The following is a 21,972-nucleotide window of genomic DNA, read 5'->3' as shown; positions in this document are numbered from 1 at the left end:
GGCCAGCATGGAAAAGGAGCCCCGGCGGGGCAGAAACCGGAGGACCGTGGCAGCACCAGGCTTGCTTCCGTGCGCCCCACCTCTCGTGTTTGAAGAGGAGAGAGCAGCTTAAGCTACTCATTCAGAGCACGGACGCGGGGATTTGGCACAGGCGAATGAGAGAGAGCTCGCTGGGGCTCTGCTGGCATGGGTACAGAGGAACGAGATGAAGAACAAGACAAAACCAACGGTCTCTAATATTCTTAAGAATTGTGAAGGCTTGCCATGCATTGGCACAAAAGAAAAAAGGTATGGGAACTAAAGGGGTCACATGGCAACAGTTCTCACGTTGGAAGGGGGCTGGACACGGGCAGGGCGAAGGCTGGCATTGCCACATCTCTCCTCCTCGGGCTCTGCTGGCCCAGTGAGGCAGCCGCCCGGGGCCCGGGGGATCCTGCACCTGTAGCCGCCAGGCCTGGACGCCCCAGGTCCGAGCAAAGCAGGCACACAGAAGGCCAGAGCCAGCTGGCAGGACCTGCACATGGTGACACCTGCACCCATCGAGCGCACAGGCCCTGAGCAGACCCCACCACAGGGCAGGTGGATGGGGGCCAGTGAGGACACACACTAGCATGAGCACCCCTGCCGCCCACTGAGAAACACCGAGAAGATGCCATGTGCTTTGGGGAGGGAACCAAAAGCAAAAAAGCTTTGCAACTCTGAACCGATCCAGATTCCTGATTCTCAGTAAGTCAATCAGCAGTCATTGCTTAGGGCCTGTCCCTCTTTACCTTCCTTCAATTTTCTTCTCTACTTGCAGACCCCCCCGCCCCCCATGATCTCCAGTTCAGGAGCTCTAAAATAGCGGGTGGAGATTTTCTCGTGTGCACAAAAGCGTTTGGTCCTCACGAAGTACTCACATTTCTATGGCCTTTTACCCCGCTGCAAACAATTCCTCATCGAGGAAGCCGATGGGGTTCGGTTTCAAGTGCTGATGTGGGGGGCTCCTGGAAACCAGACACCGGGAGCCGCAAGTCTTGGGAAATAAACGGATTCGTGCTCCGTGTCAGAAAGGCTCAATTAGAATTCGTATCAAAGAATTCACACACGGCTGGACTTTTGGAATGTCTTCAAGAATCAACATGCAGCCTTGAACATGTACCACGCTGTCACTTCTCAAACACGGTGAGGTTCAGACTGGACGTGAGGGTCTGGGGGGCACAGCCTGCCAGGCGATGACCACCGCCCCAGGAAACGTGGCCCAGACCCCGCAGAGCCCCGCACACAGGTGACCAGCCCTCCCTTGGAAGCAGGCACAGCCTTTCTTCGAAGCATGTTGGCGGACGCAGTCAAGAGGATAACATCCAGACCAGGCTCCCAGGATCCACGGCAGATTCGTAAGGAGCCTCCTTATTTGCAGGGACTCCCCACCAACGCCACACAAGGAAGGGGAAGAGGAGGAACAAGGGAAAGGCGGGTTGCGGAACCTGGGTGTCTAACTGCTTGCCGTTGCCTCACCCCTCTGGTCTGTCTCAAGGCACTTAGGCTACTTGATTTTTCTCATCCGGATTTGCCTTGCTTTTCCCACCCTGCAAACCAAGTCCCTGCTGCAGGACCCCCACCTGCCCGCTCCTACCAGATCCCGGGACAAGGCTTGGCTCCCGTCGGGCACAACAAACGGACGCCACGCATGGCAGGCTCACCTGCACCCCGTATCTGCCACACGGTAAATGCCAGAGGAACCCCAAGCGTTACACTGACTTGACAGGCTTCCTCAAATGGTGAAACTGGCCACGCGTCTTGGGAACTCAGCCCACGAGTCCGCATCTCCAGGAGGATAAAATGGCTCGCTCACCAAGAACCGGGCTGCCCCTCCCTGGGGAGCTGGCGTGTACGGCCAGCGCCTGCAGACGGTTCTAGACCAACAGCTCGTTACCCTGTTCCATGTCACCTGCACTGACCATCAGGGGGCTGGGGTAAAAAGTCAACTGGATTGCGAGTTCCCCAAAATTAACTGCAAAAGTATTTACTTCTCAAGCTTAACAGGCAGGATTTGAAAAATTTTTTTTCTTGATTTTTTTTTTTTCCCCATAAAGACGTTAGAAACCTATATCCTGAGGACGCAGCATCCGCCTTAGCGTAAGGCAGCAACAGGCTGGGCTGCAAGCACACCAGCCTGGGCCCTCAGGCCAGGCCCCTTACTGGCCACCAGGTGGGGCAGACAGTTCTGAACTCGGATGCATAAGACTAGGCCAAGTTCCTGCACACAGCTGCGGCGGAGTGGGCAGGAGCTCCCTAGTCCTCACTGCTGGTGCAGGATCCTTAGTGCTCGGAGCCAGGGCAGCCTCTTCCAGAGTGGGGAAGCTCACAGCAACCATGGTGGAGGCATTTGGGAGCAAAACAGAAAAGTGGTTCTGAACCTCTTTGCAGGGAGCCTGAAGCTGGTGCGGCCAGTCTGGCTGCCACGCCAATGTGAGGCCCAGCGGTGAAAGCCTGAGGCCAACGGGCGACACAGGACAGCAGGGTCCACAGCCTGTCGAGTGTCGCCTCCTGGAGGCCAAGAAGTCACATCCTGACCCCACTTAGGAAAGTCACCTGACTTCCTTGCCTGCCAGACTCATCTGTAAAATGGATAAAAATAGCACCTCCCTTGTAGGATCAAATAAACACATAAGGTGCATGAAGGGCTCGGCACCGCATTGGGCACAAGCGGAACATTGCACAAAAGTCGGCTGCTATAAAGATGGTAAGGAAAACACAAAAAAAAGTGCAAATGGCCGTCCTCCCTGTATTTCTGTTGTCTTAATATTTTCCCGTAGTTTTTAAAAAAAAGTTCTATGTCTTTAGAGAAAAAAAAAATGAGCAATTTGCAGCTTGCAGGTCACCGTGTCTTTGGGGAAGCGACTGGTTCTTCTCCACGGCTGAACAGAGAGCAGCCCCAGAATATACTGGACAGCGCCAGCAGACTCTTGTTATTTGGGGGCATTAAAAAGAAAAGATTTTCAACAAGAGTCAGAACCAACTGCTCACTTTATAGAGTTTAAAAAAAAAAAATTTACACCACCAGCATTTTCTGTTTCTCCGGCAAGGTGGCTGACAGCAATTCTGGCCACGGGTAGAAGAGGGGCCCTGTGCTCTTCTGGTGGATGCGGAACACACGGAGGACCGTCGGGGCCAAGGGCTGGCCCTGGATACAAAGAGTGTCTCCGCAGGCCCCAGTCATCTCCGTGGGGATGACTTTCATTCTGGAAGAGGTCCACGGGGCACGGCGCCAGCCCCTCACTGGCCTGGCCCTCCAGCAGACAAAAGCTCCTGGGGTCTGTGAGGGGCCGGGAGCCTTGGCGGCTGTCGCTGCTGGCGGGGGTCGGGTTCCCCCTCCACGGCTTGGCCAGCAGGCTCCCCAGTTTTTCTGGGAACCAGGGATTTATGCAGATATGCTCAGAGGGGGGTCTTTTCTCCAATGACAAATGAAGAGCTCAAAATAGGGGTTCCTGAAGTTCATGCAGAAACTTGGGGTGACGTTCCTTCTCTTGGATGCTCTGCTCAAGGCAAACTGGGGGGACATCCAGGCACCAATGAGAAGCTCAATCCCTCTACACGTGGGGTCCCCAGATCTGACGGTTGGCTACCTCCGCTGCACCAGAGGTGGGGCAGCAGCATCCCGCACACTGGCAGAGGCACCCAGAGCCTGGGAGGGAGGGGCCCCTGGGTTCCCAGAGGCCGCCCCTGCGCTCAACAGCCCCCCTCCCAGGACGCACGGCTCCTGGAGGGCCAGTCACCCCAGGCTGCAACGATGTACGGACCACGGGGTCACCCTTGCAAAAAGCCTCTTCAGATAAAGGCAGAAAGGCTTATAGGAGACGTGCAGGCTTACACACTCACACGTGTGACTACACACATTCCCCAGTGTGCCTGTGCGCACACACGTGCGTGCACACTCCTGCGAGGCCCTGCCTACGCCAGCCGGGACCCTAACAGACCCTACCCCGTCCCCAGAGACTGGACAGCAGCACAAAGCCTCACAGGCCCTGGGCTCCCCACAGCGTCTGGGAATCCGGGCTAGCCCTTGGATCCGCGGAGCCCACGAGTGGGTGAGACCCACTGGCCCCAGCTTGGCCCAGCCCTGGCCCTCATGGCCTTGCTCTGAGACTCAGTTTCCTCCTCCACTAGGGGTGGACGTGAGGACCGTGGTCAGTAAATGTCCTTGTCCCCAGGGTGGGGTCCCCCAGAAAGCTGGAAAGGATGGGGGGCGTGAGGCAGGCGGCAGGTGCAGGATAGTGACAGCGTCCAGACCGGAGCCCAGGCCCGAGGCTGACTTTCCACAACCAGGCCCTGGAACACCAAGGCCCCAGGGCGTGGCTGCATGAGTCCCTGCCAATAATTAGGTTTCCACAGCAGATGGCCATCTAGCATCTGATGAGGTTTGGACAGGAAGCATGTGAGCTCCAGCCCCCGGGCCGCCCACGGGCCAGGGCCCCTGCCTCCCTTGGGGACCGCCAGCCCGCATCCCCGTAGAGGCCGCTCACGGGCTTTCCTCTCTGCCTGCTGGGCTCCCAGGGAGGCACCAAACCTTCCAGGCCCAGATGAAAGCTAACGCGGTTGCAGACACTGCCCTCAGATGCGGCGGGTGAATGCTACGCCGCGGGTCACGAGAGCGTGGATATTCGGTGTTTGTCCCCTACCCACTGGCCCAGACACAACAGAGGTCATTCCCATCCTGGAGAAACTGGCTGCATCCGGGGGAAATGCCGCCGGGGAGCCCCGAAGGCTCGGGCAGTAAATCTCAAACCCCTGTGCCTGCAGCTCTGCGTCGGGGCAGAGGCGATGCCCGCGGGACCCCTCCCGTCCCAGAAAGGCTTGGTGGACGCGGCAAAAGTTTCCCTAAACGTTAAAAAGTATAGCTTCTTTGTCTCGAACATTCTGTAGATCGAATGGGCTCTTTAGCAGAAATTTGAAAGGAAGAAAACAAAATTGGTTCACGGTCCTGTCCCCCAGGTGACTCCTGCTGAACTGGTGAGAAAATATAAAACACTGGGGATCCCTGGGTGGCGCAGCGGTTTGGCGCCTGCCTTTGGCCCAGGGCGCGATCCTGGAGACCCGGGATCGAATCCCACGTCGGGCTCCCGGTGCATGGAGCCTGCTCCTCCCTCTGCCTGTGTCTCTGGCTCTGTCTCTCCTTCTATCTCTCAAGAATAAATAAATAAAATCTTTAAAAAAAAAAAAAGAAAAAAAATATAAAACACAGAAAGATCACAGAAAGCTACAAAGTGAACACGAGGGACGTCTTTTGCATCCTCTTCCTGCCCGCAGTTGTCCACCACGCGGCAGACTGTTCACAAAAGAGCCACGACGACGCTCCTGTCCCAGAATCATAAGGAATGATAAATATCTGACGTTTTAAGACATTACACTTTGGGGTGGTTTCTGACCTCGCAGAAGGTTTCTGATACATGCTGTTGATGGATTTGGGGTTTTTTTTGGGGGGTACCCTTCATAAAAAATATGCATATGTCAGCACGTTTTTTTTTTCTCTTTTCTTTTTTTTTTAAGATTTTATTTAATTGAAAGACAAAGAAAGCATGGGGGAGAGGAGGGTCAGAGGGAGAGGGGGAAGCAGACTCCCCGATGAGCAGGGAGCCCAACGTGGGACTTGATCCCAGGACCCCGAGATAATGACCTGAGCCGAAGGCAGACGCTTCACCAACTGAGCCACTGAAGTGACCCCAGCACATATTTATAAATCTTTCAAAGTTCCTCTAATTAAGCCTTTTATTTTGAAATAATTTTAGATGTGCCTGCTATTGCAAAATAAAAAATAACAGAGATCCCAGGTGTCTTTACCCCGTTTCCACCAACGGGAAACGTCCTGCAAAACGGTGGGAGTGTCACAGGTGTGACAACCTGGTGGGGACACTGACACGGCAGGACGGAGAACATTCCATTCCCACTGGGACCCCACCTGTTGTCCTTCCGCAGTCACTCCTACGTCCCTCCTGCCCTCCCCTCGACCCCAGAAAACCACTAACTCGTTCTTCTCCAAGTCTGTCATCTCTTCACCTCAAGGATGTTTTATAAATGGAATCACGCAGCACGTAAGCTCGGGAGGCTGGCTTTTATCACTCAGCATGTGTCTCTGCTGCGAGCACCCGAGTCTCAGCCCCTGCTCCTGGAGATGGACGCGCCACGGCCCGTCTCACCATTCGCCCACGGGGGCCGCTGGGCTGCTTCCAGGCGGGGGCTGTCGTGAACACGCGTGTACAGGCTTCCGCGGGGGACATGAGTTGCACAGAGTCCCGAGGGACCCAGCCCCTGGTTTTTCTTCTTCTGTGCTTTTATTTTTAAGATTTTATTTATTTATTTGACAGAGAGAGAAAGACCACAAGTGGGGGAACTGAGCCACCCAGGCACCTCTCTGTGCGGTCGTCATCTGGTTTTTATACCAGGGCACCACTAACGGCCCAGGGACCTGGGAAGCATCCCTTCTTCTTCTATTTTTCTGGAAGGGACTGTATAAAATTGGTGTCATTCTTTAAACATTTGGTTGAATTCTCCAGTGAAACCATCTGGGCCTCGAGAATTGATTTTGGGGAGTTTTTAAATGACAAATTCCAGGGCACCAAGGTGGCTCAGTGGTTGAGGGTGTGCCTTCAACTCAGGGCATGGTCCCAGAGTCCCAGGATCGAGTCCCGCCATTGGGCTCCCCTCGAGGAGCCTGCTTCTCCCTCTGCCTCTCTCTGTGTGTGTCTCATGAATAAATAAAATATTAAATAAATAAATAAATAAATAAATAAATAAATAAATTACAAATTCCATTTCCTTAACACCAAAGTGATCATTCGATTATTTACTTATTGGGTGGATTGTGGCAGCTTGTGTTTTTGAGAAATTGGACCATTTCATCTGGGCCTTAAATGCACATATGTAGGGTTGTGTGTGAAATTCCTCTGCTACCGCCACTGCCCGCAGGGTCTATAGGGAAATCCCATTTTCTCCCTGACATTGGGAACTGCGTTGTCTTTCTTTCCTCGTCAGTCTTCCTAGAAGTTTACCAGTTTTACTGATCGTTCCAAAGCTGTTTCATTGATTTTCTGTATTTTTTTTCAACTCCTCTGGTTTCTATTCTTATCTTTATTATTTCCTTCCTTCTGCTTGCCTGCTTTGACTTCATTTTACTCTTATTTTTAGAGGTTCTTAAGGTGGAAGCTTAAGATTTCTGATTTGAGACTTTCCTTTTCTTCCTCGGAGTATTTTTAGTGCTATGACTTTTCCTCTCAGCACAGCTTTAGCTGCATCCCACGTATTTTGTATTTTCATTGCCCTTAAATTGATAACAAACTTTAGACAAACTTCCTTCTTTTCTTCCTCTATTTTCTGAATAATTTAATACATCAGCCATATCTCTGTTAAGGCCCCTTGTTCCCAGCACCTGTGGGAGTCACTGGTAGAGTCAGGCCCACAGAGTGAATGGCTTGCAAGTCAATGGCCTCAGTGGGCCAGCACACTGTTTAAATAACAGTAAGGTGAAAAAATAAATAGCCATATTAAGAATAACAGCAATAGGTTTCTCACTGAGAGAAAAGAGTTACAAACATGAAAAAGGAAAAACCAGAATGACCCTGTCATGTTGGGATGGAAATCAAGGTTTTCAAGAAGTAGGGATGAAAGAAATATGAACTTTGTCATGTGCGTACATGTCTATGCACACACACACTCACACACGCATACATGTCCGAGCTCTGCCCAGTGAGGGAGATGGTGAGTGAGAGGCCCCAGCAGCAACAAGCACACCTGGCACCTGGATCTTGGTTTCTAAATGCCATTCATTGAAAAAAAAAAATCCAGAATTTTGTGGGTAAATGGCTAATTCCGTGGCTGGGGCAGAAATAGTAGAAAATAGGCCTGGAATGTCTTTTTCTGCCAAAAAAGCAAAGGAGTGCTAATAAAAACAATGGTGGTGCCAAAAGGCTGGAGCTATATACAGCTGGCACTTACACCTGCATCCCTTTAGCCAAGTCTGAGACATGGGCCAAATAGGAAACAATCTGAACATCAAATTGATGAAAACAAAAAGTTACGCTCCATCAAATAAAAGAGGAATTTGTGAAACCATAGTAATATAAATAAATAGAAAGAAGAGAGATGGCTCAGTCAGTTAGGCATCCGACTCTTGGTTTCAGCTCAGGTCGTGATCTCAGGGTCGTGAGATCGAGCCCATGTCAGCCTCTGTGCTCAGCACAGTCTGCTAGAGTTTCTCTCTCTCCCTCTGCCTCTGCCCCCGATTGTGTGCACGCGCATGTGTGCATGCTCTCTCTCTCTCTCTGAAATAAACAAATCCTAAAAAATGACAAAAACAAAAACAGAAAACCCAGCCTGAGATGAGACTATGGGCAGAAGCCCTGGAGCTTTCTGGAATACTCAGCGAAGCAGAGGGGGACCTCCCCCAACCCCAGAGTGTGGTGTATGGGGTCATTCCTCTGCACTGCCCTACACATTGCCCACTTCCCTCGGGACACCTGGAGTTTAATGTGTGGCTCAGACCCAAGAGGTTAGGAGGGACTTGAAGAAACCCAGGGTCTGAAGTGCCCCAGGCTGGGTGGAGTAGCTCCCAAGGACGGCCTGCACCGGGCAGCCCCTTGCCCCAAGGTCCTGGAAATGTCAAGCACCTGGCTGCTCCGCCCAATTAGAAGCAGAGGATGCTGGTGCTGGAGGGAGACTTTCTGTTCAGCTAGAGCTCCCCTTGTCTTATGAAAATACTTTCAGCGCTTGGCAAAGGCAGCCCACATCATCTCAGAACGCCCCAAGCCAGAACAGGTCAAGCCCATGGAGGCTTGTGCAGCCAGGCCCATCACGAGGGTCTCCACTACCTCGTCTCCACTACCACGTGTGTCCCCCACTGAGGTGCCTCTGGGGGCACATGACAATGACTGGAGATAATTCTGGTTGTCATAACTGGGGGTGCTACTGCTGGCACCTAATAGCCAGAAGCCAGGGACACCGCTCAATATCCTACAGCACACAGGACAGGCCCCCGGAACAAAGAATGAGCCACCACTGATGGGTGTCAACAGTGCTGAGGTGGACACACCTGCGTAATGTACCTCACTTCCTCCTAAATCCCTTCTTCACCCAACGTCGAAATCCCAGTCGAGCTGGCCCAGCCTCACACACCACCTTCACCACCCATCGTCTCCGAGCCCCAATGCATCCCAGGAGCACCCCTCCCTGGCACGTCCACGTCTGCCCAGCAGTCGGGAGGTCGCTCTGCAGACTCCTAGCGGGCACGGCTGGCTTGGCAGACACTCCCTGATGCCACAGCCACGGTAGTCATGAGTAAGATCCTTGTTTCCCCAGGATCTTACTAAACATCTCATCGATGACGTGACTCTGCCCCCAGCCCCGGGCTGAGAGATTCTGGAACAAGGCGAGGGGCCTGATCCCTGCAGATGCCCAGCATGAGAGCAGCACCGGGTACACAGCAGGTGCTCAGGGAGTGAGGAACCCCCGTTCACGGAATCCTCTCCAGGAAGAACAAAAGACGAGCCGCCTACATGAGAGCTGTTTCCATAGGGAGCGCTGCCCCACGCCCTGCCCCACGGCCACCCCACAACCAATCCTGAGTTCCAAGTGGGAAAGACAAACCTTCCCCACTGGGCTCGCTCACTCTTCTGCACGTTGGGGGTGCGAATATTTATGCTGCAAAACAGCCTCAGAAAAAATGCACATGTGCTTTTGAAAACACCTTCCCAGAAAAAAGCCCAGCTCTCGTGTGTCTTGCCTTCATGGAAGGCAAATCACATGGATCTCATCCCCGGTGTCATCAAGGAGAGAAAAGTCATCGGACTTTGCCCTGCGCCCTGCACGGGAGGCTGACCCACGTGGAACGTATCCAGGGCTCACTGTGTCTGTCTTCTGGCTGGCTCTGGCAATGGAAGCCCAACAGAAGACGGGAGGGAGGGCAGGGCGAGCCGTCGGGGGGGGGCCTCCACCGAAGGTCACTGCTCCACACCCGCAGCTTCTCTTCACGACTCGGTCTTTGTGGGTTCAGCCCTACCCTTGTTTCTCCAGACCTGCAGACGGTCACGGCCCTGCTGCTGCCACCAGACCCGAATCACACACGGGCCCCCGTGGATGCCCCCTATTTTGGGAATAAGCCCTGCTGGGATCACCCTGTTGGAGGGCTCCCTGTTTTCAGGGAGCACCCTGCCTGATAAGGCAGCCCCAGGCCCCCCGCACACTTAGGGAGGGTCATGGGCCCCAGGGGTTCCCACACTGATGCAAGAAACACGGAGCAGGGCACACCTTGGAGAAACGGGTCAGGGAGGGCACAGGAGGCAGAGCCAGGTGAGCGCAGGGAGGGACGCAGGAGGGGGCCTCTGACTGCACCATTCGTCCCTCACTCCCTGCCCTGAATTCTTCAGATATGTCGTCTGGCACACAGAGCGCAGGTGAGGGCGCAGGGCCCAGGTGCTCAGGAGCCCAGGCAGGTGGGTCCACACTTAGGCCCACAGTCGGCACAGACGAGGTTCGAGGGCACAGCCAGCGGCCCTCAGGGACCTTTCCCCGAGTCACCTTTGCTCCTTATTCCGGGGCTTCCCGCCTTGGGGCCAGCAGCCCTCCACGCCACCTGCAAACGGGCCTGCAACCTGCCTGCCTCACCCAGGAGCATCGCTGCCGCTGGGGAAGAAGGGCCTCGGGCGGAGACGAAGAGTCACGTGGAAACAACAGGACCCCCTCCCGCCCCCGCAGGACCCTGCCCGTCTGCGTGACCCGCAAACCCCGGAACAGAGGCCTGAAGACACACGAACACGGCCGAGTTTTTTCCATCGAATGATCTCGGGCAAGAAAGGAAGGAGCTGACCCCGGGGCAGGATGGGCCTAATCCTGCCCGAGGGCCTGGCACAGCTGCCGAAAGGCTGGCCCTGGGCACGGAAGTAGCGACCACAGGGATGCACCTCTGCGTGGCCCCTAGGGGGGCTCCCTCCTCCGGGACAGTCCAGGGACGCCGCAGAGGGACCTGACCTGGGGTGCTACGCGGAGGGCCAGCAGGCAGGCGGTGGCTGAGGACGAGGTACTAGGAGCAGGGGTGGCCCAATCAGGGGTCCCGACCCTGCTCAACTGTTGCTTGGGCCATTGGATGATTCTGGAACCTGCTCCGTGCAGGCACCTGGATGGGGACGGTGAGGCCGACCCAGGTCCTGCAGCCCAGAGCCTGCAGCCAGGCCCGGGGAAGTGGTTCCCACACAAGCAGGGAGGAACAGTCACTGCATGTGCTTTCTTTGCTTTCCTGGCAGAGCGTGGCCTCCGGAGGGTCCCCTCGGCTTCAGCCGACAGGCTGGCACCCTACCTGGCGCTCAGCCACTGGAGAGTGCTGACCGCTGGTGTCCAGCCCCGGGAACAGCGCAGTGGCAAGAGCCTGGGGCACACAGGGCTGGCTCAGAGGGGTGCAGGGGCAACACCGTGGAGTGGGATGTCCTTGCAAGGTGGCAGCGCCTGGCCCTGGAACAGCAGGGAGGCCAGAGGAGCTACAGTAGCTCTTACTACTCCCCCTCTTCACTCAAGGGCACGTGCCCAGGTGTGTCTGGGCCAGAAAACCACTGACCCCAGGTCCCCGTCCTTGGGCCATGAGGGGCTCAAGCCCACAGGTGCTCTGCCTCCATTCTGCGTCCTCATCCTTCCCACTGGATGCAGGAAAGCTACCCAGCCTTCATGAACAGGGACACCTGGGAGCGTGGCTCTACCCACGCATTGGTCCTGCTGGCCAGAGCAGATTCAGGCAGATGGAACAGTCCCTGAGCTCTGAGGGGGTGTGCCCCCTGCCACTGGGACACAAGGGCACACGGCATCACCCTGTCCTCGGGTGCTCCTCACCCTCCAGGTCACAGGAGCACAATCTCCTTACCTGTGCCCCAGAGAAGGCTATTGCCCCCCACACCCCCGGCGGGAGGCACCCCAGGGAAGAGAAGAGCTGTGAGCAAAAACCACAGTGAGGAAAAATGGGACGTTCTAATGAAAGTACTTGCTTCCTTACGAGCCAGAACACAGCAAGAAAAGATGAAACCAAAAGTGCCCACACCTTCATCACACCATTTCCTCCGACGCTCGGGTCACATCGAGGTCTGAGCAGATAATTCTGGAGCTGAGTGCACAGCCACCAGGGATGGCTGGAGCCAAGGCAGCCGCAAGGAATAAACGCCTTCCATGTCTTCCTCCGCCGCAGAGTGACTCCCCGGGGTCCCTGAATCTCCCCAGCCCCACACAGGGGTCGGGGACACATTTATGCAGCTCCTCAGCCACCCCGCGTTGCCTACGTTAACTTTTCCAGCCAGCGTGGGTACTTTTTATGTTTCAGAGCATGGACGGCTTAAGACAGAAAAGCAGCCAGGGCCCTGCCAGTGGCCACGCAGGCTGGTGAGAAGCGGTGTGGGGGGCGCCCCTCCTACCTTGTTGTAGTACTGCACCTGCACCGAGTGCCAGCGCCCGTCGCTCACGCCCCCGGGAACCTGTGGTGTCACTGTGGTTGTCGTCTCACCTGCAGGCGGGGGAGGTCCAGAGAGAACACGTCAGCGGGCCACTAAGGAGTCTGGATAAACGCTCTCTTCTGACAATGCGCATCATGTGTTTAATGGCTTTTAAAATAGTTTTAGTCTACAGATGTCACAATGATTCCCCATTTGGAAATTTGAGCTGTGTCTTCGGTATCTTCAGTGTTGTAAAGGACACCGCCATGAACACCTCTGTGCGTTCCAGATTGCACCCCCCCAACTCGCCCCCCCCCCCGGGGCAGGTTCCAAGTGGAATTAGGGGACTGGTGGGTGAGGACCCATAGGACTGGAGGGGGGGTTTCCCAACAAGGTGTCCGGGAAGGGCTCAGAGAGCTGCTCCTGCCTGGGGAGGGGGGTCCCACCTGCTGAGAAGGTGAGCTGCACCTGCTCCCTCACAATCTCCAGGGCAATGAAGTCATGCTTCTCGTTGAAGCGGCCGTTATACAGCAGCAGGGCGTTCCTCTCCTGGGTGGCAAACCTGCGGGGCCAAGCAGAAGCACGTCACAGGAGGGGTGACACCGGACCAGAGGGTCCGCAGACGGCGAGAGCAGAAATGGGGGCTGCCCAGACGCGACAGGCCCAGCCACCAGAGGCCGAGCACGTGGGGCCAAACACAGGGAGGACTCTCATGAGCGTCCCCGGGCATTCATTGTTCTCATCAGGAGTTGACAGCCCATAAAACCTGCTTAGCGATGTTCTTTTCTGGAAATAGGAAACCAGATTCCACAGAGGAATCTGGTTTCCACGGCCCTGTAGAAACTGAAAAGATGACATCTGAATGGTGTCCTATGAGCCACTGAGCCCATCAGAGATGTCTGGACAGAAACACATGCGGTGCATCTTCTGCAACTGGAAACAGGTCCCCACTCACGTTCACCAGGGCTCGGGGATGCCGTACCCCCCATGCAGGGAGACCGTGTTGATGACTATCTCGGGGCCTTTACACGAGGTCCCTCTGCTCCCAAATACTACACGCCTCCCCCCACCCACCCCAGGGCCTTTGCACTTGCTGCCCCCTCCGCCAGGAACGATCCTCCCTGGCTCTGCAGATCTCTCAGGAAGATACTAATTGTACTTTCTGTAACTCGTTTGATCCACGTCATGCCCCCACCCCATCGACTCTATCACATCACTCAAGTCTATTTCTGAAATTCTCCTGCTTATCCATTTGTGTACAAGAACCTGTGGTCCTTAAGGGGAGGGACTCTCATTCGCCACCACAACCTGGGGCCCACAACAGGGGCTGGCCCGTAGAAGCGCTTAATGATGATGTCCTGAATAAACGGATAGATGGAAGCGCACGATTGAAAGAGCAGATCCGTGAAAACGAGCAGAACTGACAGACCTCAAGCACCTGACGCATGAAGAGCCACTTATTTCAACAAGAGATACCTATTCTCAGAGATCCTCCGCCCAGCCCCATGGTCCCAGGAAGGCCAGCTGCACCGGCCCGGGGGCTCCCTGGGTCACAGCCACACCCCCAGACACCCTGGTCACATAGAACCTGGAGAGTCTCCTCTATGAACAGGGACTGTTTCCCGAGGGGGCCGGACATGGGGGAAATTATTCCTTTGGATTTGGGGTTGGTTCATTTGTTTTCATGCACCCAGAGACTGTCAAGAGGATGTGACCCCAGCCTTTCCTTCAAGGGCCTTAAAATGGACATTTCTATGATTTAGACGGCCGCTCGCTGGGAGGCTGCACTGCTGTGGCCTCCTCTTTGGACCACGGTTGGAGCTGGTACCACGTGTTGGTGCCAAATGGTCCTGCGTGGCCACCCCCCACCTGCCGCCCTAGGGCAGGCACCCAGAGGTCCGTGCTGGACACGGAGCCCTAACAGGGGACCCAGGGCCAAGGGGAGGGTCCAGACAGGCAAGAAGAAGAGGAAAGACTAGAAACAGAGACCAAAACTTGGCGAGGGGACCAGGAAAGCAGAGAACACAGGATGGGGGCAGCTGTGGGTGCACAGGGCCACGAGGGAGCCCAGGCACTGGGCAAACAGGAACCAGAGTGAGGAGAGTCCACCGTGAATGAAATCACCTGAAACAGAAGCTTCCTGCCGGTGCCCAGCCCCGCTCTCCCCACCAGGCACCTGCAGGAGGCCCCCAGGGCCCCGTCCCCAAGCAACCACAGCCCCCATAGAGGAGCTGCTCTTCTGCACACGTTTTGGGAGGATTTGGGGAGGATTTTTCACAATGTTTGCCTTTGAAGTCACTTCCTAAAGCACTGCTCACTGATTTAACTGTGCCCTGATGTCCCAGCCACGGCCACACACACGGGAAACTGCCCCGTATCCTGCCGTCAGATGAAATCACCTAAAAATACTAAATCGGGCAAGCAAGTGGACATCACATTATGACACTTGGATGTTTAATTAAACGCTTTAGGGCAGCCTGAGTGGCTCAGTGGTTTAGCGCCGCCTTCAGCCCAGGGCGTGATCCTGGAGTCCCGGGATCAAGTCCCACGTTGGGCTCCCTGCATGGAGCCTGCTTCTCCCTCTGCCTATGTCTCTGCCTCTCTCTCTCTCTTTCTCTTTCTTTTTCTCTCTGTGTCTCATGAATAAATAAAATCTATTTTAAAAATGCTTTATATTTTAGTTTCTAAGTCTGGAGCCAACAGACTTCCCGTCGGTTTCCGGCAGGTGCGCCCCGGGGCCTGCCCACCTCCGGCACCAGGACTTCTGGTCACCTGTAGGTCAGCCTCCCACTGGGACCCCCTCCCGCGGCTTACTCGCTGCCAATGGTCACAGCATGTGAGTGAGGACTGCCAGCCACGCCCAGGTGGTGGGTCGCCACGGCTACACGGACGTCAAGATCACATGCCCCAGATGAACGCCCATCACACGCCAGGGATACGTTTGTCAGAAGACATAAAACACCTCTGATTCAGAGGGCGGGCGCCCACAGAAGCACAATGTTCTAAACATCAGGCCACACAGTGCAGAGAGTGGCCAAGAGGAATCCCACGGCAGAGCCCTGGTTTTGGAGGCTGCTTCCACGGGGTGGGCCTTCTGAGTGCAAGACGTGTGGGCTGAGGGCAGAGCCCTTTCTGAGCAAGGAAAGAGCCAGGATCCAGGGCCCGGCAGTGCGGCCCAGCTGAGCAGTCCACGTCGAAGGCTGCCACCACGTGTCCGCACTACAGCCAGGGGAACTGGTGGGTCATGGGGGGCACCAGGAAAGCCGGGCATGTCCTCTGCTGCCCCACGCCCTCACAGCGCGCCCCAGACAGGGCCCCTCATTGGCTGTTCTACAGGACGTGGGGGAGCCATGGATGGAGGGTCAAAATAAAACACCAACAACCTCAAAACCGTGGGCCTCCAGGTGACCCAGGTGACCCAAGCCTCAGAACTATTTTTACAGTCAAAGGAAGCGGCTCTCACCCCGCTGTCCTGAAATTCATTTTTTTTTTAAGTAGTTCCACACCCAATGCGAGGCTTAAACCCACAACCCAGAGATCAAGACCCAAGATCAGTAGTTGGACGCCCCACCGACTAAGCCACCCAGGCGCCCCCTGAAATTATTCATTTTTGAGCTCAGAACCCCCAGATCGGCCGGTGGGGCCACTGCAAGACCCAGGCAGAGAGACGCGGTGCGCGGACACGCAACGCTCCGAGGAGAGGAGCTCTGGCGGCGCCACACTCACGTGAGGGAAACGGTGAAGTGGAAACGCTGCCTCAGGCCTCGGAAGGTGACAAAGGACCGGGGCGGGAAGCTCCTGGTGGTCACCTCGCAGTAGGGCCTCTCGAACTCGCCGGGAGGGCACACGCAGTGGAAGCCGCCGATGAGCAGGTTGACGCAGGTGCCTCCGTTCTTGCACACCCCGTTGGCGCAGCGGCCCGAGCGCGTGCTCACCTCGCAGTGCTCTCCTGGGGGATGAGACAGACGGGGAGAGGTTACCCCGGACCCCGGAACCTGGGCCGCTGGCGCCGCTGCCTGAGGAGCTGCGAGGCCGGGCCGAGGGTTGAGGTGCCGTGTAGACGCTGCAGGACCCGGGAATTCTGAGGACGGAGACACCGTCGTCCGGAGCAGTGGCACCCCTGCTCCCAGTGGGTGATCGCAGGATGGGTCCCGGGAAGTACCCCCGGGTGCTCCTCCGCGGGGGCCCCATCCCTGCCCTGCCCTGCCAGGTCCCCGCACTCTGGGGGGCAGAGTAACATGCAGGGATGGACACCCCTCTCTTGGGAGGAAATCACCGGGAAATGGTGACACTAACCAGGATCCTCACGCGCCCTCCCACACCCACGCCTGGGGCGGCGGCTGTGCAGTCAGAACAGAGGGAGACTGGGGAGCACACGGGAGCACCCTGCACCCCGGCCCCCCCGCCCCGCTGCCTCTCATGCACGAGCCCCCCGCAGCCCGCCCAATGCTGGGCCCCCCCACTTGTAATTCCGTCCGGCCCTCCCGCTGGCCTAGAAGCTCTCCAAGGGCAGAAGCCTAAACCTCGGTGACAGCAGGGTTCCAGAAGCTTCCCCAGAGAGACTGCTTCTGCCCCAGAGGCCTGTCAGACCCAGGGCACTCAGACCACATCCGCTGGGATGCTCACCAACTGGGGGGACCCTCAGGGAGGCAGCTGTCCATCCTGAGCTGACCTCTGCTGACCTCCACGGCCGCCCCCAGGAAAGCCCTGCGGTTACTCGGAGGAGCTTATGTTGAAGCCACAGGAGAAACGGACCTGCCGCCAGCATCCGAAACCAGTGGCGCTCCTGGAAGATGGGGGCTTTCTCTCTCCTTCCCCGCATACCCCCAATGCTCACCCCCAGTTCCACAGACCGAGGAAGTGCAACTCGCTTGGCAGAGGTGGCTCCAGTCTGAGCCCGTCAAACACGGCGGGTGGGGGGGGCTCGACACTGCTGATGTCTCCCTGAATCCCATGACGTGTGGGGCAGCAGGCCAGTGACACCCCCCCCCCAGGCTGAGGACCCCAGGGCCAGGCACAGGTCAAGTGGGGTCAACTCCCCCGACCCCCTGGGCAAAGTAAGGAGGCTGTTCCCCGGGGCAGGGCGCCCCCAGGGAGGCTTGGCTCCCAGGCTAATGGGAAGTGAAAGGAAAGGGCTAGAAGCCCACGGACCCGCCCAGACCCCCTCGCAGCTCCACCCTCCATAGACACCGACACCCCCCAGGTGGCCCTGCCACTGTGCCAGGCAGGCTTGGGCTCACGCGTGCACACATGCTCACAAGTGCACGCATGCACATGCACACTCAACATCACACACGCTGCACCCTCACACATGTACCCACACATGCGCCCCTGCACTCTCACTGAGCTGCACACCTGCTCACACAGTCACGCCCTCCCCCCGCCCCCACTCCCACAGCAGCGCTCCTGGCCTCCTCCAGGTGGATGGCCCGCGGCCTTCTTAAATTCTCCGCGTTCATCTTAAATGCTTAGCTTAAGGTGTGTTTGTCCTTCATACACTTCAAATTCTCTAATCTCTGCTCCAAAAATGTGCATGACATTTGGCAGTGTTTGCTCTCCGAGTTCCAGCTTGGCCTGTCAGGGGCCAAGTACAGCGTATCCTGGAATAGAGCCGCCGCGAGGGGACGGGGTGGGGTGTGCTCCCCAAACCGTGACGGCAAACAAAGGGAGGCCTGGCACGGCCCTTCCCACGGCACCCCGCCCCAGCGTTCCAGAACCAGCCATGCGGGCTGTAGTCCAGGCTGTCCCACGTCCACCTGGATGAGCCTGAAGCCGACGCCCCCGTCACCCCTCCTGGGCTCTGCGTGGCCCGTGTTCCTCCTTCCAGAGCAGTTTTCCGTGGCTGCAGGGATGCTCCCTTCCTCAGAAGGAATAGGAAGGACGGCCACGCGGGGACTTGCAGGTTCAGATTGTCTGGCTGTCACAGAAAGGTCGAGACACAGACCAGGGGCTTATCCCTGTCCCTCTCTTGAAGATCGTGCTGTTTTAAATAAGCTGTAAATATGGGGAGTCTGGGGGGCTCAGCCCCTGAGCGTCTGCCTTTAGCCCAGGGCGTGACCCCGGGGTCCCGGGATCGAGTCCCCGTCGGGGTCCCCGCAGGGAGCCTGCTTCTCCCTCTGCCTGTGTCTCTGCCTCTGTGTGTCTCACAAATAAATAAATAAAGTATTTTAAAAAAATAAAAATAGATAAATAAGCTGTAAATAAAGCTAAGTCTCCATGGAGCTGTTTGTTTTGATGTTTTAACCATAATGTTTTTGTTTTGTTTTGTTTCATTTCCAATCCTATTAGTCTCCTAGGGCTGCTGGGACAAATTACAACAAATTTGGTGACATAAACAACAGGAATGTGTTCTCTCCTAGTTCTGGAGGCCAGAAGTCCAGAATTAAGGTGTGGGCAGGGCTGGCTTCCTCGGAGGCTCCAGGGTAGGGTCCCAATCCTTCCAGGTCCTTCTGTTTCCCGTGGTTCCCACGGTTCCCAGGCTGGTGGCCACGTCCCTCCAGTGTCTGCCTCCATCTTCACAGGTACATCTGCTCCGTGTCCCAAATCCCCCCTCCTTTCTCTCACAAGGACACCCCATCCCTGGAGTGAGGGAGACCCCAAATCCAGAATGATTTCATCCTGAGAGCCTCAGCTAATACATCTCGAAAGACCCTGTTTTGAAAGGAGGACACATTCTGAGGTTCTGGACATGAATGTGGGAGGGGCACTACCCGACCCATGACAGTCCTCTGTGCTTGTCCTAAATTCACGATCGCAGTAAATTTTGGCCTCAGCAAAGAGCACCCAGAGGGAAGCAGCATCTGACTCTGCGGAGCTGCGCCCCTGGCTCCTGGGTGACGCTCAGCCCTGGCTCCTCTGCCCTCAGGAGGGCTCTCTCCCAGGCTCATCCAAAGGCCAGTAAGGGGTGCAGCACCCACATGGGGCCAGCTCCCCACCCCCACGGCCAGGCTCAGGCCCTCTCCTCGGGGCCCCCACCCAAACAACCCAACTGCTGCCCCAGGAAGCCCAGACCTCAGACCCCATCTTCCTTTTGCCAAGGCTGTTGTCCTCGGGGTCCCCTCACTAGGGGAAGGTCCCACCATCCGTCCAGGGGATGCAAGCCCAGAGTCACCCCCACTCCTCCTCTTCATCCCCATCAAGGACCCCCAGCCACCTCCCAGAGTCCCACATCGCTCACCTCCACTGCTGCCCGCCCCTCCAGCTACACAGGCCCCCGTCCACACAGACACAGCATCCTTGCCACGGACACCTGAACCCAGGCCAGCGCCCACTGACTTACTATCCTACTTGGGCTTCACATAACGCCCGAGAGAGCCTTTCAGGATGCTGGCCTTGCCAGGTACCGGCTTAGAAGCCATTCAATGCTCCATAAAGACCCCCCTCCGCCCCGGGGCCTGGCCCTTAGCCATACCCCCAGCCCCCACGCACACCACACCTGCCCCTGCACACCCCACACTCCAACCACACGGGGCCCCAACATTCTCGGTGGGTGTGCACCACCAACAACGATAACCCAAGGTGACTGTCCTCCTCGGGGCCTGGCCTCTCTCCGGCCTCTGGGGGTGGCTTCCCTGTACTTGGATGCAGCCCCGTCTCAGGCATGCTCCCCTTAGCTTCACCCGTTCGCCTGACCAGGTCCAAGGGTGCCCGTGACAGATGCTAACGGGCCTGGAAGCTTCCTTCTAGAGAGCGTGTTCCGGCTCCAGGGTGGCACCAGCCGTCTCCCTAGGCTCCAGGGCAGGGGCGGGGGCTGCTGGAGCCAAACCTAAGAATGTCCAGCACACAGAGGGTGCCAGACACAGAGGGGGCGCCCGACGAAAGCCCAGCACACAGCAGGTACACAGCACATGCTCGTGAAATGAAGTCATAAAATGCCAGGATTCCCGGGTCCAAGCCAGTGATTATTGCTTGCACAAAATTATAAAACCTACATAATTCATATATTTGATTCAAACGGTGTTGGGAAAATGTTGATGTAATGAACCAAGAATTGCTTTTATAGATTAAACATGTCTTCTCTAGAGAACTCGGAGTGTTCGGGGGTTTCAGACAACCTGGGTGAGCCTGGAAAGCTTTCCCTGTCTGGGGTCTAGGACCCCCACTCAGAGACCTGGGGTCACCTGAGGGCGCTTCCCACAGCGGCCACTGTGGCCTGTTTACACTACCTGATAATCCACTAGCGCATTGTCTTCAATGCATGTGCCATGCAGTGGGGGTGGCGGTAAATCCTAGGAGCCAGCCCTGGGTGGGGGGAGCCCTGCTTGTAGTATGTCCCGTTTCCGTGGTGTGCACGCTCCCCCCAGAGACGATTTCAAGCTACCCACTTGACATCAGTGAGCACGGAGCTCAGAAGAGATGTAATAAGACAGTTTTTTAATTCTGGGGTGCCTGGTGGCTCAGTGGTTGAGTGTCTGCCTTCAACTCAGGTCATGACCCCGGGGTCCTGGGATCGAGTCCCACCTCGGGGTCCCCGCAGGGCGCCTGCTTCTCCCTCTGCCTGTGTCTCTGCCTCTCTGTGTCTTGTGAATAAGTAAAATATTTACCAAAAACAGATAGTTTTTAATTCTAAAAGTCAGCTTACTTTAAGTAACTCACTTGGATCGAACTTAGTGAGCCCCATATCTTAGACTTGATACAGCTCTTGTGAAAAACAACTATTAAAATGAAAATCCAAGGGTTCTCAGACATGCTTCCTATGTGGAGTTAACTTCAGCTTCCCTCTTCTGGGAATTCTTACTCAAACTAAATTTGGGCTTCTCTCATCCTAACATCCTGCTTCGAGTCAAATGCTTGCTTTGGGCCATTCCAACTCCAGGGTGACTCTCTCCTCCTGTGCACCGCCCCCCCCCCCCCCAACAAGACGACTGACAGCTCCACCCCCATGCCAAGGATCAGGTTCCCCTGAGCAAACTGATAGCCTTGCTCAATAATGTATGACACCACGAGCTCCCTGCAGGGAAGGGACACAGGGCTCAGCCTCCTGGTCACAGCCACAAATGCAGAACCCCAAGCAGAAATTTTGGAAAAGAACCCCCTGCCCCCCGCCAGAAACCATTCTTAACTATGAAACAAGCTCCCAGGAGCCGAGGTCCGCCCATGACGGGATGCCAGTCTCACACCAGCCTTGGGGCTGGGAGGGAGAGGACCCTGCATGCTGGCCCAGGGCCCCCAGCCCTCAGTGTCAGGGCCACAGACCCTCTGTCTGAGGGGGCAATGAAATCCCTGGAGAAGCCTCAGCTTGAGAGAGCTGGAGCCCAGGGCTCACCTGCAAGGTGACTGCTAAGAACACAGGGCTACAGACGGCAGGGGGGCCCCTGTAGGGCCTGGCCAAGCCCCTCACTTGTTTCCTTACTGCTCTCATCTCCACAGCACCAGGTACAGGGACTCTTCTACATCACTGTTTTGCAGACGAGGAAACTGAGGCCTGGCACAGTGTAGGACACATACCAATTTTTGTATGTAACGAAAACATTCCTTAAAGATACGGCAAATAGAAGAAAGAGATGGTGCTGGGGGTGTGTGAACTTGCAAGCTG

General features: G+C 56.2%; 1 protein-coding gene across 1 annotated transcript in view; it reads right to left on the bottom strand.

The window, feature by feature from the left end:
* The window catches only part of CELSR1 (cadherin EGF LAG seven-pass G-type receptor 1), a 134,153-nt gene that overhangs the window by 45,140 nt on the left and 67,041 nt on the right, over nt 1-21,972 (bottom strand). Inside the window, exons 3-5 of the mRNA XM_041754704.1 lie at nt 16,164-16,386; nt 12,884-12,999; nt 12,420-12,508 (exon numbers count right to left, since the gene is read on the bottom strand). Of these exons, the coding sequence (XP_041610638.1) occupies nt 12,420-12,508; nt 12,884-12,999; nt 16,164-16,386 (428 nt within the window). The remainder of the gene's footprint in view (nt 1-12,419; nt 12,509-12,883; nt 13,000-16,163; nt 16,387-21,972) is intronic.

Source organism: Vulpes lagopus, chromosome 5 (genome assembly GCF_018345385.1).
Source record: "Vulpes lagopus strain Blue_001 chromosome 5, ASM1834538v1, whole genome shotgun sequence".
Lineage (NCBI taxonomy): Eukaryota > Metazoa > Chordata > Mammalia > Carnivora > Canidae > Vulpes > Vulpes lagopus.
Note: the sequence above shows the minus strand (reverse complement) of the source record. Positions and strands in the feature narration are given on the sequence as shown.